Source organism: Porites lutea, chromosome 4, assembly GCF_958299795.1.
Source record: "Porites lutea chromosome 4, jaPorLute2.1, whole genome shotgun sequence".
Lineage (NCBI taxonomy): Eukaryota > Metazoa > Cnidaria > Anthozoa > Scleractinia > Poritidae > Porites > Porites lutea.
Genome location: NC_133204.1, coordinates 22,776,081 through 22,791,430, shown reverse-complemented (window position 1 = coordinate 22,791,430; position 15,350 = coordinate 22,776,081). Strand labels below are relative to the sequence as shown.

Genomic DNA, 15,350 nt, shown 5'->3' with positions numbered 1-15,350 from the left:
CATGAGGGAAAGGTTGTCTTTATCCAAAAATACTATCCCTAAAACGGCAACACACCTCTGCACTGATAAACATAAATATTTTATTTCTCACGGATCATAATGTATTACAACCTAGTGCTTTAAACTCCCCTTGTTCTCTCCTTTTTTTCGGCTCTGTTTTTGTTTAACCCTCATCCTACTCAAACTTAGTGTGCTGTACAATAAACCATACAATATTTTCATTTCTTTTTTTTCTTATTTACATTTGATAAACGTCACTTTACACTACAAACTAAAGATTCGCTATCTAACAGGTAAAATCTCTGGAGTTACAAGTCCCATGTGAGTATCATGTCCGTTAAGAGTCCCACGAGTACTGGGTCTAGCGTCTTCAGTTTTTCGAGTCACAGGTGTACCAGCTTCTGAATGTGTCACTGCATCGCTGTCAAGTGACTTGCCAGATCGGCTCTCCTGTCGTAATTTTGGCATGTGTATGGGGGGTAAAGGGGAGTAAGTTGATAACAGGGGCCCACTGTGAGGGCGTGTGGGATCTTGAGCAGTGCTAGGTGAAGATGTATTTTGAATACCTATAAAATATAAGAAAGTTATCAGTTATACACAAGACAACATCTCCAGCACTTAATTCGCCATGGGCCCATGTCATGCCAGATGTGTAATGACCCATGAGCTACAACATGTGTTTCCAGCTATACAAGTCCTATAGCTCTTACCTACATCAGTCACTTAACTCCCCCCTCTCCCCCTTCTGGACTTGATGCCAATCCATCGCAGGATTACCCCCAGTAATATATTCGCCGATACCCATCTCTATACCTAGCTGCTCGAGAGTCAAATTACAGACAAATAATGAGCAAGGACTCGACACTTCTATCAGTTGAAAGTAAAACTTACGCATTCGTGTTATGTATTCAGTATTGAACAAACAAAAACGCATGTATAGAGAGCGTCAATACCCGATGAGTGTTTGGCTTTTTTGATTTGTTTGCCACCCGTTGGTCTCTCAACTGTTACGTAACTCCTCACCGCGGACGCTGTCACTTCCCCTGCATCAACGAAAGCCAAAATAGGCTTGCTGTTGACAAAAGAAAGGAAAAAGTTGAAGAAAACGCTACCAGACTGGTGTCCACCTAACCTTACCTAAATCATTCTATCGAGTTGTATTGACAAATTCTGTAATGTGTATTTCGTAGCACATAAAATCATGTGACCTTCCGTGAAGGTGTAAGAAAATAAGTGGACCTTTCTTCTAGGACAGCTCTTTATCTAACAACAAACTCCTCGCAACCCTTACCAATAATACATTCAACTCTAACCTCTCACCTATCTAAATGACAGAGTCAATTAAACCTGCGATCAGGCGTTTTTTAAGAAGAAAAATAAAACAGACAAGACACGCAGAACAAACAGAGATCAGATATAGGGACAGCATGATCTCAGCTACTACTAAGTATGCAACGTTCTTGCTTAAGAGGTTCGACAGCAGGTGGTTTTAAACTCCAAGTTCTAAGCAAAGCAAAAATAAAAGGGGTTGCGTCGATGCATCGATTGGATCCGAGGTGAAAACTAATTGCGAGATAAACATAAAATGACAGTACCTCACGTCCGTTTGACCAATCATCATACGATTAACATCCAGCTCCAAAATCTTGGGTGTATTGAGCTCAACAGCAGTAGAAGGAGTCGCAAAGGCTTGTGACTTAGATGCCTGCCAAGCTACACCAGGTGAAGAGCTTAACAGGAGCTCTTTTTCCATGGGCCGGGTCACCCTCATCCTCATTGTACCATCTTCTAACTGGGACATTGTCGGGATGGAGGGAGGTCTAGCGAAGGAACTTTGAGTAAAGTCACGGTACAGCCCTGGTGGAATAGGTCCCTTGCCTAGCCAGGGTGTGGGTGCTGGGGTCACTGGGCCGCTGGCTTTGGGTGGTACTGGAGGTGGTTTGTGCTTCTGAGCTGTGACATATCCAGTGTTTACTTCCGGTCTGTAAACATATGGAAAAAAAAATCACATGAAAATAGCGGGATTACTCCGTGTGAGAGAAGGAAAACAAAAGCAAACAAACAAGCAAACATACGAATGAAAAGCAATTGTAGACAAGCCATGAACATTTTCTCACCTTCCTTTAAAAGAATACACTGGTTTTATAAGGAAGATTCCAGTCTCTTGCTCCAGGTTTACAAAGCAATCCGTCAACTGTTGAGCGAGCCTTTCTCGATCGTTAGAGTATTGGTCCATTTTGTCTCCCCAGCGCTGTGCGCGTTTGTTTTGCAGTTTTTCCATTTTATCCAAGGCTGAGAATACTCCCTCATCAAGGCTACCGCCTTGTTTCAAACTTTGTTCTGTATTAACAAATAATATATACATGATCAAAACTGACTACCAAAGGGATGGCAAGATGTGGAGCGAAAGAAGTGGGTGAAAAGGTCAGCAGGATGCTACGAAGACCTCGCTGAATTAGTCAGTTTGAGCCATCCACACACGGCAAAAGCTTTTTTACTTTCGGTATAGGTTGTTTTACCCAAGAAAAAAACTTACCATAAAACACAAAAAAGTTTAGGGGAAAAATTGTTCTTATCTCGGCGTATGCAACCTCGACTAAAGATTCTCAAAGACAGGTTATGTATTTAACACGTGCCAAGACAGTTACCATACTCTGATCTGCTGATCAAGAAATCCGGGTAAATTTAACTGTTATTCTCATAAATACGAATATTCGGTTCATCCTCAGCTACTGCCATTAACAGTATTATGACTATCGTTATTTCAAATCGCATGTAACAATTACCGATGTCCTTCATGGAGCGGTGGTGACTGTATCGTCTGACAATATGCGCCAGTCTCTTGGCTGGTAAACTAACATAGTTGTCCATATGCTCCATGATCGCAGAGAAGCTCTCTTCAGATAATCTTCTCTCATGAACAGCACGCTTGAGTATCTTTCCGTTCCGCTCTGCATCGAGTCGTGTAAACATGATGGAAGAACTTGCACGCTATTGAAGAAAGGTTATGCTATGTTATTCAAACTAAGCGAGTTGCCAAAGCTATGTTAACGTAAATACGTTAACGTACCTTGCGCATTTTTATGTGGGCTTAAGACAGTGAAAATATGGGGTAATGAATATCATTTCAGCTAAATAAAAACCATGTTTATGTAAAAAAATAACATCGAAATATACTGAAAAAAAAGAAAGCTAGAGATGAGATAAACACCCGTACACCAGTAACGTTACTATGATATCGATGTATCATGATCTTCATTTGTTAATGCTGAAAAAGGATAACAATCCGCAGTCGACTTGAAAGTCCTGACTAAGAAAAACAGTTCGCCCAGCACCTATTTGCTAACATTATACTGAGGAAAGTTGTTGCCTGAGGACACGAGGGTAACTGTGGCTTGTTAGTTATTCACTCAAAGGTTTACTGATTTTCCATCAACATATGTTCACACTTTTAACGGAGGGAGATCTGGAATCAACAGTATGAAGGGGGGGAGGGGGGGGGGGGGGAGGGAAGGGGGCTGTCGCGAGACTTACCCCGGATGAGGCGGACCGAGAGCTCCTTAATTCTGCTAGTTGGTTTCTAAGCTGTGTGATGGTATCCTGCATGTCTGTCATTACCGCTACATTCTGACTTGTTTGTTCCTGGTGAAACTTAGCCTCTTCATCCAGATGCTGTTGTAACCGCTCATATGCTTCAGCTAAGTCATTGTACTCTTTCAGCAACTTGACATAGTTGGAGTCCAGGGATGTAGTATCACTAACGTCAGACTTCTAGAAATGGGAAACAACATGCAACCGTGTTCAGGGGTCAATTGAATAAAACTTTTACAAGTGTAATTTACAACTGTAGCCGTTGTTTTAGTAAAAACAACTGTAACTATAAACTTTGAAAAAAGATACATGTAAATATGAGACTTTGTTTAGCATAATAAAATGTTATATTGCACTCGGCTGATGTTGCTGCAGCGAATGCCGCTATCGTTAGCACAGGACAGCGAATTTTATTATGGTATTACCAATGCCAGCCCGCACTGCTTTTGATGCTGCCACTGTCTTATTACGTGCACTGCCATTACAGTTTGCCGAAGCAATTGCCGTTGCCATAACTACTGCCATTACTCCATGAACTTCCCTCACATTCCCGCAACACAGTGGCTGCTATTAGAATTTGCTTATTTTCAAGATGATATTACTTTACCTTGAAACTCTTTGGTCGCCATTCCGACCCGCGATCACTTGGCTCTGTTACTGATTGTTGAGAGGTGGTAAGACCTACACTCCTCGTCTCAACAGCAGTGGAGCTTGTAAGATGCTGACTCGACAATATACTGCCCAGCTGACTTAGCACCTGACACAAAAACCATGAATAATAAAACTGAAACTTCGTTTTCTCACAGTTATAAAGCACCTATTGCTAGAACTAACGATTACAACCTGTTTAAAAAGCTCCACTACTAGCTTCCGATGATCCAATCTGGAATTCACCACAGAGGTTTCCAATGGTTGACCTTAACTCAAAACGTTCCCTGATATTACCAAATCGCTACCACTTCAAGACCTTATTGCATGCCATTCAACTCTCTACCTTCCTTTTTCTACTAGCATAATATCAAAATGGACGTTTCTTCCTTTCCTTAGCTTGTCACGTCTTGCACGAAAAGCTACGTAGTAGCATTGTAAGGAATGGAATGATCTTTATCACTCACCTGGGAAATGTTGCTACGTATCTCTGGCATTCTTTCAATTATTTGCATCGTATCTTCCTGATAAAGAGAAAAAAACAAAAACAAATCACAGTTCGTTTGTTGATAGGTCATCAGTCACTCTGTATCGCAATATTACTATACCTATTTACATGCACGTTTGACAAATGTTGAGAACTGCACTAAAAATACGACAAGTAAGGCGTCTTCATTGTGGTGCAATCCCAACCCCACACAATTCTCTGTAACCTCATACGATCACAGCTTTGGTGAAGTATAAAACAATCAAAGGTATTATCACTCATCCCACTAGGATTAGAAACTTCCCAGCATGACGTTGCTGCTGACAATTGCTACAATAGATCTAATAGACGCAGGATTAAACCTAAAAATTGGCCCATCTCGCCTTAAGCAACTAGCAACACCCTAATGGTGTCTGGGAGGTCATGAATTCCCCCAACAGGGGTTCACATTTTCTCTTTACCTCAAGGTCGTGAGAAAAGGACCATTACACCTTCATTACATAGTAGTACTAGACAATGGATGGATCAGACCAGGAATCGATCATCTGACTGAAGTTTTATCAACTGAGAATCTGATCAAAAGAAGCTCACGTACGGTACCTTGTTTAGCATGACAGGTTTCACGCTTCGAAGCAAATTAGCTTCTTGACCAAGCCCTTCCTGTACCAGCCATTGGACCATGTTATCAACAAACCGCAGCACTGCCTCATAAGTCTTAAGTGTTTCCTGAGCCACAGGGTGGTCATTAAGAGCGGAGTTTATCAGCCGCCTTCGAGCTCTAGCACTCATCACTGGTCGACTCCTCTCAGGTGGAGAAAGCATCCCCGCTTTAGGCTCCCCAGAGGCACTCTGTTAAGTAAAGACAAGTTAATAACCTTCAAAACATTCTAATAGCATGATGCAAAGACATACAAACTAAGATAAAAAGAATAGAAGGGACAAAGTTTTTTTAAAGAAAATATCATTAGAGATTACGAATCACGTTCACCCCAAATGTCAATTTGGATTATGTGAGCAAGTTTTACCTTTGCTTACTGTTTCCTTTCATTATATCGACTCAAAAACAAGTTGGTTCACGCCAGTGATATCCATGAGGACTATTTTAGACAAATGAATGGTCCAAATTCGTTCTCCGCAAAACACCGAGAAACTGTTTTCTGGATCAAGAGGGGCCCGTTATTTTAGTACATAGGACAGTCCCTAAACAGCCTTTTCTCAATGTTATTACAAAGCCTTACATATATTATTACATTCTTAAAAGCTGACCTGCAAGACTTGTCACTCAAGGTCCAAACTGCCTGGGCACGGTTAGTATGTTATGATCTATACCTGAACACACGCTGATATAGCGATATAAGAGGCGAGTTTAAACTTCACGTATACGACAAACGGAAAACGTCAGATTCAAGATGAGAATTTCTCAAAATTGAAAATGAACAAATAAAAGCAGCCCAAAAGAGTTCTTATGGATAGAGAATAGACAGTATTCGTATTCTCCGACAGTCCTGGGACGAGTAGGCCTAGATCATGAATGCGAGGCTCACGCGGGGAACTTCTCGCCAAGAGGACAAACAAATATGAGAAACAGCGGCTGAGTTTGCCGAATTTAAGGAAAATTCTTAACATTGTAAAGTTCCGAAGGGCTTACACACTTGAGAGAGATCATTATTTCAAACAACAAAGGAAGATCTGCTCATTATTACTAAGAAATTATAATTATATTGATGAAAAGAGTGCTAATGGTCAGCGAGTTTATAATTTAATATAAACAGAGATGTTCTCAAAATCCCCGATGACATTTTAATTGTAATTTTCAGTGTCCTTTAAACTTTTTGAAGAATAACTTTTATTGAAATGGACGTAATTATCGGAAGCCTGCGATAACGTTAACAGTGATGTTATCACACCTACTTTGCAGTTGAAATTTTCTAACAGAGCGGATGCAAAAGCTTGAATGTGTATTTGAAGTAACGCAAACGACTCATTCAGTGGATAATTACTTATCAGGACGGCGCTTAACGTTTTGCACACAGTCCATGTGCATTTTAAGGAAGTTAAACCGGTTTGAACAAAGATGACTAGGTAAAATTTATTTTTAAGTTTCAGTTACATTACGGATAACAACTGTGTGAGAGTACAAAAACGTGCGCGCAGTTGAACACAGAGTTTGGTACAGACGATAATACTGAGCAGTTTAAACTCCACACTACAGATACACACAAGAGGAAAAGAATTATAAGAAGAATAAAATTGTATAAAAAAAAAGGAGAAAAGGAGTCGAGTATTGACATTTTGACACAATATACCATTTTCTTGATTACTTCCTGTTTCTTCTTTTGGCTTCGTAGCTTTTTAAATTTTGCTGTTAGTACGACCAGCTCTTCTCACAGTTTTGTTTTTTGAAACATATATCCCTTTAGCTTACCCGTAAGGTTTCAGCTTTTAAATCTTGCAGTTTTTTGCTGATTTCTATCGTTTTGAAGCGATTCAGCCGCGACTAACCAATGTTTGTTTGTGTTCCCCGCTTTAGCCTCGCAATCATGCTGTGAAGTCTCTCGTCCCAGGGCCGTCAGGGAATACGAATATCGTCTATTGCGTGAAACTACTAATTTAGGTGTAGAAATAATAAACAGTAACGACAAGTAAAGGGGAAACTTGGTCACCTGGTACTAATTTGCGTTCGCCGTTTGACGTAAACGTGATGCTTAACTTCTCAATAGACGTGCAGCGACGTCTTTGAGCGACGCAGATCAAACGGAAGTAAGGCCTTGTTCCTTTTAATATGCCTTGCCGCAACCAAATTTCTATTGCAAAGTGTCTCTACTCTTATTAAGAGGATTCGGCCGAAAATGCAAACGTTCACTTTCCGTTGACGTGCATTCGCTCAAAAACGTTCTTGCTTAAGCTCCCCAATTCTATGGAAGATGCAGTTCAGCGCTTGTCCCATCTACAAGCCAACCTAGCAGTTCAGTACCACATACAATACTTACATCATCAGTATCAATTTTGGGGATAACAGCAGCACTTGAGCTCGGTCTTGACTCGAATTTCAAGCTTGACGAGGCGCCTTCAAAGCCGCTATCACGTGGGCTCTGTCCCCTCGCAGTTATTTGGTCGGTCTCTGTTGCAGTGTCTACAAACTGAGCAGAGGAACGGCGAGAGGACTGACTTCCAATTGAATGATGTCTATTAGGATCAACGGCCTGACAATAAGATTAAAAAGTAAATGAGATTAGTATAATTTGCAATGAGCCAATTCAGGCGTTATGAAATGAGGTCGTGTTCCCCAAACTCTTTGATAAGATTTTGTCTTCGCGTTCCCTCCAATTCGGCCTAAGTCACCTTTGTTCAGCAGTTGGACAGCGATAGCTACCAAACCCCAGTCCTCCAAAAGGTGGACAGCTTTTCCCAACGGATAAATCGTTACCCAGCTGATAAGAATTCGTCAAACCTGTTAAAGGAGCTGTGTCAAGAAATTCAGCCAAATTAGGAAATTACAAAATGCCCGTTAAATTAAGAGAAACATAAAAATAACCGCTTTTAAGCAGTTAAAAAACTTTAAAGGAAGGTTAAAATAACTTATTATTCATTCAAAAATAATTTCCCGATTCTGATTGGCTAAAAGCACACGTTCAATTCACCATAACCAGTTACTGATGACCAAATTTGGAAGAATTTTGTGTATAACGAGGAAATGACGTCAAAAATGCAGCGTTTTCGCAGGTTAAGGCACCGTTAACCGAGAAGACCTGGGGAAAAGGTTGAGTTGTTTTGATTGTGAACTTGAAAAATGGCGGACATTTCACTCGTTTCAAGAGTAAGAACTAGACGAAACAATAGCTAAAAACATGACAAGAACAGGAAAAAGACAACTCGAAGGACGAGGTCTTCTATTTGGAGGATATCTGCGGAGCTGGACAAACCTAAAAGTGCACTATCGAAGATGAACTTAACATCGATGGATCGATGGAGGTAAGCATGTTTTAGCCATGTTTTTAAACTAGGAATAATTTTGAATGAATAATAAAACAATTATTGAATTCGGCTCTCGTATCATATGAAGAATTATGGGGATCTCAGAGGGTGTTATCCGTCGAGGCCGTAACACCCTCCTCGATCTCGATAATTCTTCATAAGATACTCAGCCTCATTCATTAATTGTTAATTAACAGAATTAACAGATGCCGCGGATGGGCAAAACTGAAGAAGATTGAAACGGATTGAAATTAGGGTTTTGGAAAAATGTTGAGCCTAACAGTTTTTCAAAGTTGATCTCTGCTGCTTGAAACTTCAAAAATAATGCTCAAGAGACATATTTGTTTGTCTCGGATCTCTGATTTTGTAATTTACCTGTAATTTCTTTGCTTACTTTAAGTTCCATAGCGATTGAGGGCGAGTAATTGGCAAAATTAAACAAAATGAGCTGGACTGCCGTGACACAGCCCCTTTAACCACTTTTTGAACAACCGGGGCCAGATGTTAATAATTCTACAGAGGGTTGGTGATGCTAGAGTATGAGCTGCTGTACCTGTACCTGATCCTGGTCTCTTTCTATGGACATGGAAGTCATTGTTTGTTCCTCTCGCATGTTCGCTAAAGACTTGCTTGTCATTGTTTCTTGTTCTTGTTTATCAAATGACGATCCGTTCGTCATGGTTTCCTCTTCACGTCTATCATACAGAGACAGTCCAGTCATGGTCTGCTCTTCCTGTCTGTTCTGCAGAGCTTTCTCTTTTACTCGTCTCTGTGAAAAGAATCATTAATCAGCCAAATCAATTGAATTTAGGTAGGTTTCGACCGTACTGTAAACATAATCTAGTAACGACATCCTGAGTAGTATCTTACCATTTCCTCCTGTTCTGCAAGGACCTCTTCCTGTGAGAAAAAGAGATTACACCAGTTAAAGTGTGAATTCAGAGACACTGTATCACAGCATGCATGCGCTCTGATTAGCTGGGCAGTTAGAATGACTAACACAATTACTAAAAACATCGTATTACTTTGCTGATTATTGTAAAGACATACAATACGCAGACTTATCGCTTAGATCTACATGAACTGACCAAGTGTTGAGTCTTTCTGCAGGTAATGGTAGACATTACATTTCGTTTTACTTTCGTAAGTTTGTATTAAAAGTATCGTATGTACAACGTACTCTAATGCGTAACACAGAGAAAAGAGGTACATCCGAGAATCAGTAAAATCGAAAGAAATTGGAATGACGTTTGAGTACTTATGCCTGCTCATATTGAACGAGAGATGTTTGTTATATTAAATGAACAACTCTCTTGGAATGAACTTTGAGACTCTCCACAATAATCGTTGCTCACTCCTATAGCATTTGTGAAAAACACTACGCTAAACGTCAGAAACATAATAAGACTGTAAGTTTATGTCCCATTTTAGAAACATAGGTTAAATACCAAGACGAAATTGAATATAAAATATCATCTAGGAGAACTCACCAGCTGCAAAACGGCCTGTTCCGCCTACAAAGAAATCAAATAAGTGGACAATGAACACAAACTTACTTGCAATATAAATAATCAAGACCTACTGTAAAGTACTGGCTTTTATTCAACATCAGTCTCATTTTGTTTGTTTTAATACTCAGTTTTATTTAATGAGTTGCTTTGAATTAGTCTTCTAGATTCGCAGAAAGAGGATAAGCAACGTTTGGTCACACCATTATAGCTGACATCTAACAACTTAAAACTATTAGGAGGCTCGCATAACTTTCAAAGGACAAGTTTAGGTCAATTTAGCATTGTCGGATGTTACATGTTGCGTCCGTTTGCACATCCTGTTGTATGTTGTTGAGTGTTGATGGGAGTTGTTACGCAAAGTTTGAAACAGGTCAAACGTTAAGCTTCGTGCAAACAGACGCAACAACTCCCAAGATTACTGGGCCAGCAATGTTGGGAGTTGTTGCGTCCGTTTGCACGTAGAGTAAGAGTTCATACCTCTTTTTCTGCCTGTTCCTGAATACAGAAATAAGAAAAACATAAATGAAGGTTAACAGAGAAGATGGCAAGTCTCAAGATAAGAGTGAACTGCGATTGCCATTACATACACTGTGTTGTAATGAATTGGGCCAAGGGCGAATGATAACAGAAATACTAGTTGAACGCAATTTATATAAAGGAACACACGAACAGAAATAAAAGAACTGACAAAAGACGGGTAATACACCTTAAAACAAGCAGAATATTGCGGACGATTAAGAGTAGGTGGATCAGAAAATAAAAGAAAACAAACTACAATATCAAACTTACTTTGAGTAACTCAGCATCCTTGATTCTGTTGAGCATGGCTTCTTTTTCCTATTTTCAGTAAATAGGACGGGTATAATTTACAATATAAGCATCTACCTTAGAGATCGAGTATTAAATGTAATATCAAAAAGAATAAAACAAAAATACTTACCTTTTGAAAGTTGTTTTGAAACTCTTCATTTTGTTTTTTCAGAGCATTTGTTTTCATCATATACTACGGATAAAAGCAAACAGACCATGCGTCTGAAAGTGTCAAAATCTCTAGCGACTGGAAAGGAATTTTTAAGCTACAAAATCAATGCTTTAGAGGTAAGAAATCTATCACCGAGTAACAACGTAATAAGCTCTGGTCATTACTGATGGCCGACCAATCGGAAAGAACAAATAAAAAAAATCATGACAAAGGTCGTACCTTGTTTTTTAATTCTGCAAGCTCTAACTCTAACTTTTTCTGTCTTTCCTGTGCCTGGAATGATACAAAGAAGATAAGGTGTAGTAAATGATAAAAAAACAAAAGAAATAACAGAATCTGATATTTGTAACCGGATTTTTTCAAAGGTCCATGTGAATACATGGATAAATAAAGTTGATACCTTAGCCTTGTAATCCTCTAACTTTCCAATGAGATCTTCTTTAGATATTGATTCCTTCAATAAAAAAAGACGAATAAGTGCAATGTCACCAAATACACCATATTTCAAGATGGCGTCAAGTTATGTTATTCTTTTGTCTTTATGATACCTGGCCCTCGATGCCTCTAAATCTAAATCTAACACTGTGAAAGGCTACCACATGGGAAAATTTGTGTACAGCGAACGGTCAGCGGCTATTTAGTCATAATAATGGCTTTTACAGATTAAATCGTTGATGTCTTGGTCTCACATAAGGGAAGACTTAAGGCATTCTTTAAAAGAAGTGTTCCGAATCAATGTTAAGGGGCAGATGGTTCCACTCTGGGACCGTGCAAGCCAAGAATGATGCTCTTACAACTTGCTCTAAAACAACCTGCTTCAAATCAAGGAAAAATTTCTTTTGAATTCTGCCAAAGCCAAAGAAGGTAAGCAAAGAGGGTCAGAGTAATTGACATAAATATAAAAGAAGAGTAGTTTGCCCCCATTTTGCAACAAGGTGTACAAGCTCCTTGCTTTCTGGAGTAAATAAAGTAATTACCAATTCATCGTCCTCGTGTTCTTCTTCTGGTACCGCTTCAAGCAAGGATGGTTTCCTATCAGCTGTGATAGGGGCACTTAACTCAGTGTCACTCAAGTCTTCTGTTTCACTCTGAATCCCAACGTCCACCATCTCAACAGAGGTTGTAACTGCAAAATGAAGGATAAGGAAATGACTTTCACCATAGCTACACACGTATATGGCTCTAAAGGAGTGGCTTCTATAACACACGTCAAAAATGCAAACAACTCTGCAACATTTAATAGAGAGCCGGCTTGCAATGAGTCCGCAATAAAATAAAACAAAACATTCACATAAACCAAGATGCTTAAAAGAATCAGTTCAGAGCGTTTCCACTGCGTTCCAAATCTTTTGAGAAATGGTGATGTAAGGTTCGAGATAGAGAAGGATCGATCTCTTTTCCTTTCTCTTCTTTTTTTAATCATAACATCGTAATAAATAAGGTTTAAACATAAAGGAACATGTTAATCCTAAATTGGAAACAAATTCTTATAACACATCCACTTCTTTTAGCTACACGTACCCCCTTCTAGTATACCTTTTTTAGGAATTAAGTTACCTTGAACTAGTGTTGAGTCACTCTGTTTCTTTTCTGAACTACCCTCTCCTCCCACCGACTTCTCCAATGGTTCCACGACAGCGGGGGGCTTGTCAGGAGACTTAGATTTGACAGGTCTATCAGAAGTTTCTTTTGATGATTTCTCTTTCTTGCTCTTGTCATTTTTGGATCCCCTCCGAGAGAGAGATACTTTACCTTGCACGCTATCACTGGTATTCTCTCGAGTAGCTTCAGTAGATGGCGATGCTTGTGAACTTGGAGCCTTGGCGTTACTTTGTGGGGTTGATGCGTTGTCACTTTGCTCTGAGCCTGATCCTGCATCACTCTGCAAATGAACAAAATATGACAAAAGAAATCGTTTTAATAAATTCATTACGTGGTCTTGATCCTCGCAGTGGTACAATTAGCTCAGTTGGAAAAGCGCTAGTGCATAGCAAATGTCTCCGGCTGGATGGCCGGACAGACCAAACCTTAAAGACTTAAAATATCATCTGAGGGCGAAGGCATCGCCTTATAGCTGAAAATAGAAATGACCGTCTATTCTCCAGATAAAGGGATGCAAAAACAGTGTTCTCAAGCAAGCTTTTAGATAGCTAGAACATCGATGCTTATAAATACAGCTTTGGATGTGTCAACCTCAAAAGAGTATGCGTCAACCTACACCGTAAGACAGGAGTCAACCGAAACAGCATCCAATAAATGAAGAATATGACTGAGGATGACGTTGACTGGAGACAATCCTAAGCTATCACGGATTACTGAAAGCTTTGATTTGGGAAATGAACGCTTTGAAGTGTTCACAAAGTAGACAGGCTTTTTGGACCATTCTAGGAAGTGTAGTATAATGCAAAATAGCACCGTTGACCTTCTTGAACTCAATGAAGTCAACTAACATACTGTTGAATTGCTTTACAACGTGTATATTGTTTTCCTTTAACACACGTTCTTTGAACATTCATAGTTTTAATCGTTGCCTTAGTTGTCAAGTCTCAACAGAAGAATCTGAACAGATCTTCGGAAAAGCACGCAAACTCAAGTCTTCAATCAAAAACGAAAATCTCCACCCCACAAGGAGTATACAATTTTACAGACACATCATCTCAAACAAACACTATTCTTAATGAACCAAGTACTTAATAACGTACCACTCAAGGGATATGCAAATACTTACCATGTTTCTACCCTTGTTCAAGAACCTGACAGCCTGCGCTGAAGATTTGAGGGACAATTTACGAGGGGCTTCTCCACCATCAGAACCCTCTGGTGAAAACAGACTGCTCCTTTTACTTGAGCCAGATTCAGCTACTAGTGAATTACGTTTGCTGGAATCCGACAACTCTGACTTGAGCTCTTCACTTTTTCTTCTCGCCTGTCAAAAGGAAAGTGTAATTACTTCGACAGTTGTTTGTAGAATAACTGTACAGCAAGTGCGACATGCACGTCGAGCTAGCCACGCAACATCTCTCACGTACACAAAACTTAAGCGAACCAAACAACAAAACCCCCGAGATGTTAATATGAAATCCTTCAATTTGTACTAATATCAGTCTTTATGCAGTCAGTGTATGTTCAGACTTGATCATTTCCTCCTGATGGTTCCCAAAGAGCGATACTATTATCTCTCTGTTGATAGTGACACTACACAAAGTATTTTTGTTACTATAATTTGTCACACTGCCTTGAGTATACATAAAGTTTTTAAGCACTACTGAATGTGGGCGTAGAAATAAGGATGAGTGTTATGTGCAGCAGATTTTTTTGACACTGTTAGCCAAGTGAAGGACATGAAAAAACAAACAAACGAAAATATGTTCACGGCTCCAAAGCAGGAAAACAGACTTTCTTGGTATTGTGTTTTAGCAAACCTACCACTTCAAGTGCTTTTTGCATCCTGCTGATCTCTACTTTGTGGTCATCTCTAAGCTGTGTAAGTTCTCTCTGATGGCTTCCTACAAGTTCTTTAACTTGAACGTCATAATGTTGCTTTAATTCTAGAACAGCATAAGTAGAAAGTTTACCACAAAATACCAAACTATTTCTAAAATAGCAAAAAAAGCGATGAAATTTTCTAATATTATCACTCTACACAGTCAGACTAAAGGAAGAAAAGCTGTTTCACGTAAATCAAAAGGTTAGCGTTATTGTATGAAGCATTTAGTACCACTATTCCAAACCTTTATTTCCTTATGCATACCTGTTCTTAAATCTGCTATGTACTGCTGTTGATCGCGGATTTTTTCCTCATAGATATCCTTTGATTTCTGAAAAAAAAGAAGAAATATTTACTGTTGACGATTATTAATTTGTTGATGACGTTAGTTTATGGAGACATTGTTGCTCGAGCTCTCAAAGACTATCAAATAATTTTATAGGAATCAAGCAATGATGCCTGTAGAAATTGGCTAAAATAATGACTAATTTATGAAAGTCCTACAGGGAGAACAATGAAATTTGACGAGGATCATAATAATGGTAGTCATAAGTGCAACTTTTGTAAATGCAAAAAGAATGCCTTGTACAGGAAGGCTGACATTTTTCAGGCCGATTTTTTTCAGGCTTTCTTTTAGCCACTGCAAAAGATAGGTCTATAACTGTGATG

The 15,350-nt window shown here is 39.3% G+C and overlaps 1 protein-coding gene across 3 annotated transcripts in view; it reads right to left on the bottom strand.

The window, feature by feature from the left end:
* Positions 1-63: 63 nt before the first annotated feature.
* LOC140932926 (uncharacterized) overlaps positions 64-15,350 on the bottom strand; it is a 28,116-nt gene continuing 12,829 nt past the window's right edge. For 2 of the 3 annotated variants that reach the window (XM_073382428.1, XM_073382426.1), the window contains 23 exons: positions 14,946-15,012; positions 14,621-14,742; positions 13,923-14,120; positions 12,752-13,076; positions 12,172-12,320; positions 11,595-11,648; positions 11,414-11,467; positions 11,153-11,215; positions 11,002-11,049; positions 10,690-10,707; positions 10,192-10,215; positions 9,572-9,601; positions 9,255-9,470; positions 7,717-7,929; positions 5,327-5,575; positions 4,707-4,763; positions 4,199-4,348; positions 3,535-3,771; positions 2,787-2,991; positions 2,118-2,340; positions 1,596-1,982; positions 954-1,072; positions 64-566 (listed from right to left, as the gene is read on the bottom strand). In XM_073382428.1, coding sequence (XP_073238529.1) covers positions 283-566; positions 954-1,072; positions 1,596-1,982; positions 2,118-2,340; positions 2,787-2,991; positions 3,535-3,771; positions 4,199-4,348; positions 4,707-4,763; positions 5,327-5,575; positions 7,717-7,929; positions 9,255-9,470; positions 9,572-9,601; positions 10,192-10,215; positions 10,690-10,707; positions 11,002-11,049; positions 11,153-11,215; positions 11,414-11,467; positions 11,595-11,648; positions 12,172-12,320; positions 12,752-13,076; positions 13,923-14,120; positions 14,621-14,742; positions 14,946-15,012 — 3,492 coding nt within the window. In that variant the 3' untranslated portion in view covers positions 64-282. The remainder of the gene's footprint in view (positions 567-953; positions 1,073-1,595; positions 1,983-2,117; positions 2,341-2,786; positions 2,992-3,534; positions 3,772-4,198; positions 4,349-4,706; positions 4,764-5,326; positions 5,576-7,716; positions 7,930-9,254; positions 9,471-9,571; positions 9,602-10,191; positions 10,216-10,689; positions 10,708-11,001; positions 11,050-11,152; positions 11,216-11,413; positions 11,468-11,594; positions 11,649-12,171; positions 12,321-12,751; positions 13,077-13,922; positions 14,121-14,620; positions 14,743-14,945; positions 15,013-15,350) is intronic. The other variant, XM_073382427.1, reaches the window with a different exon arrangement.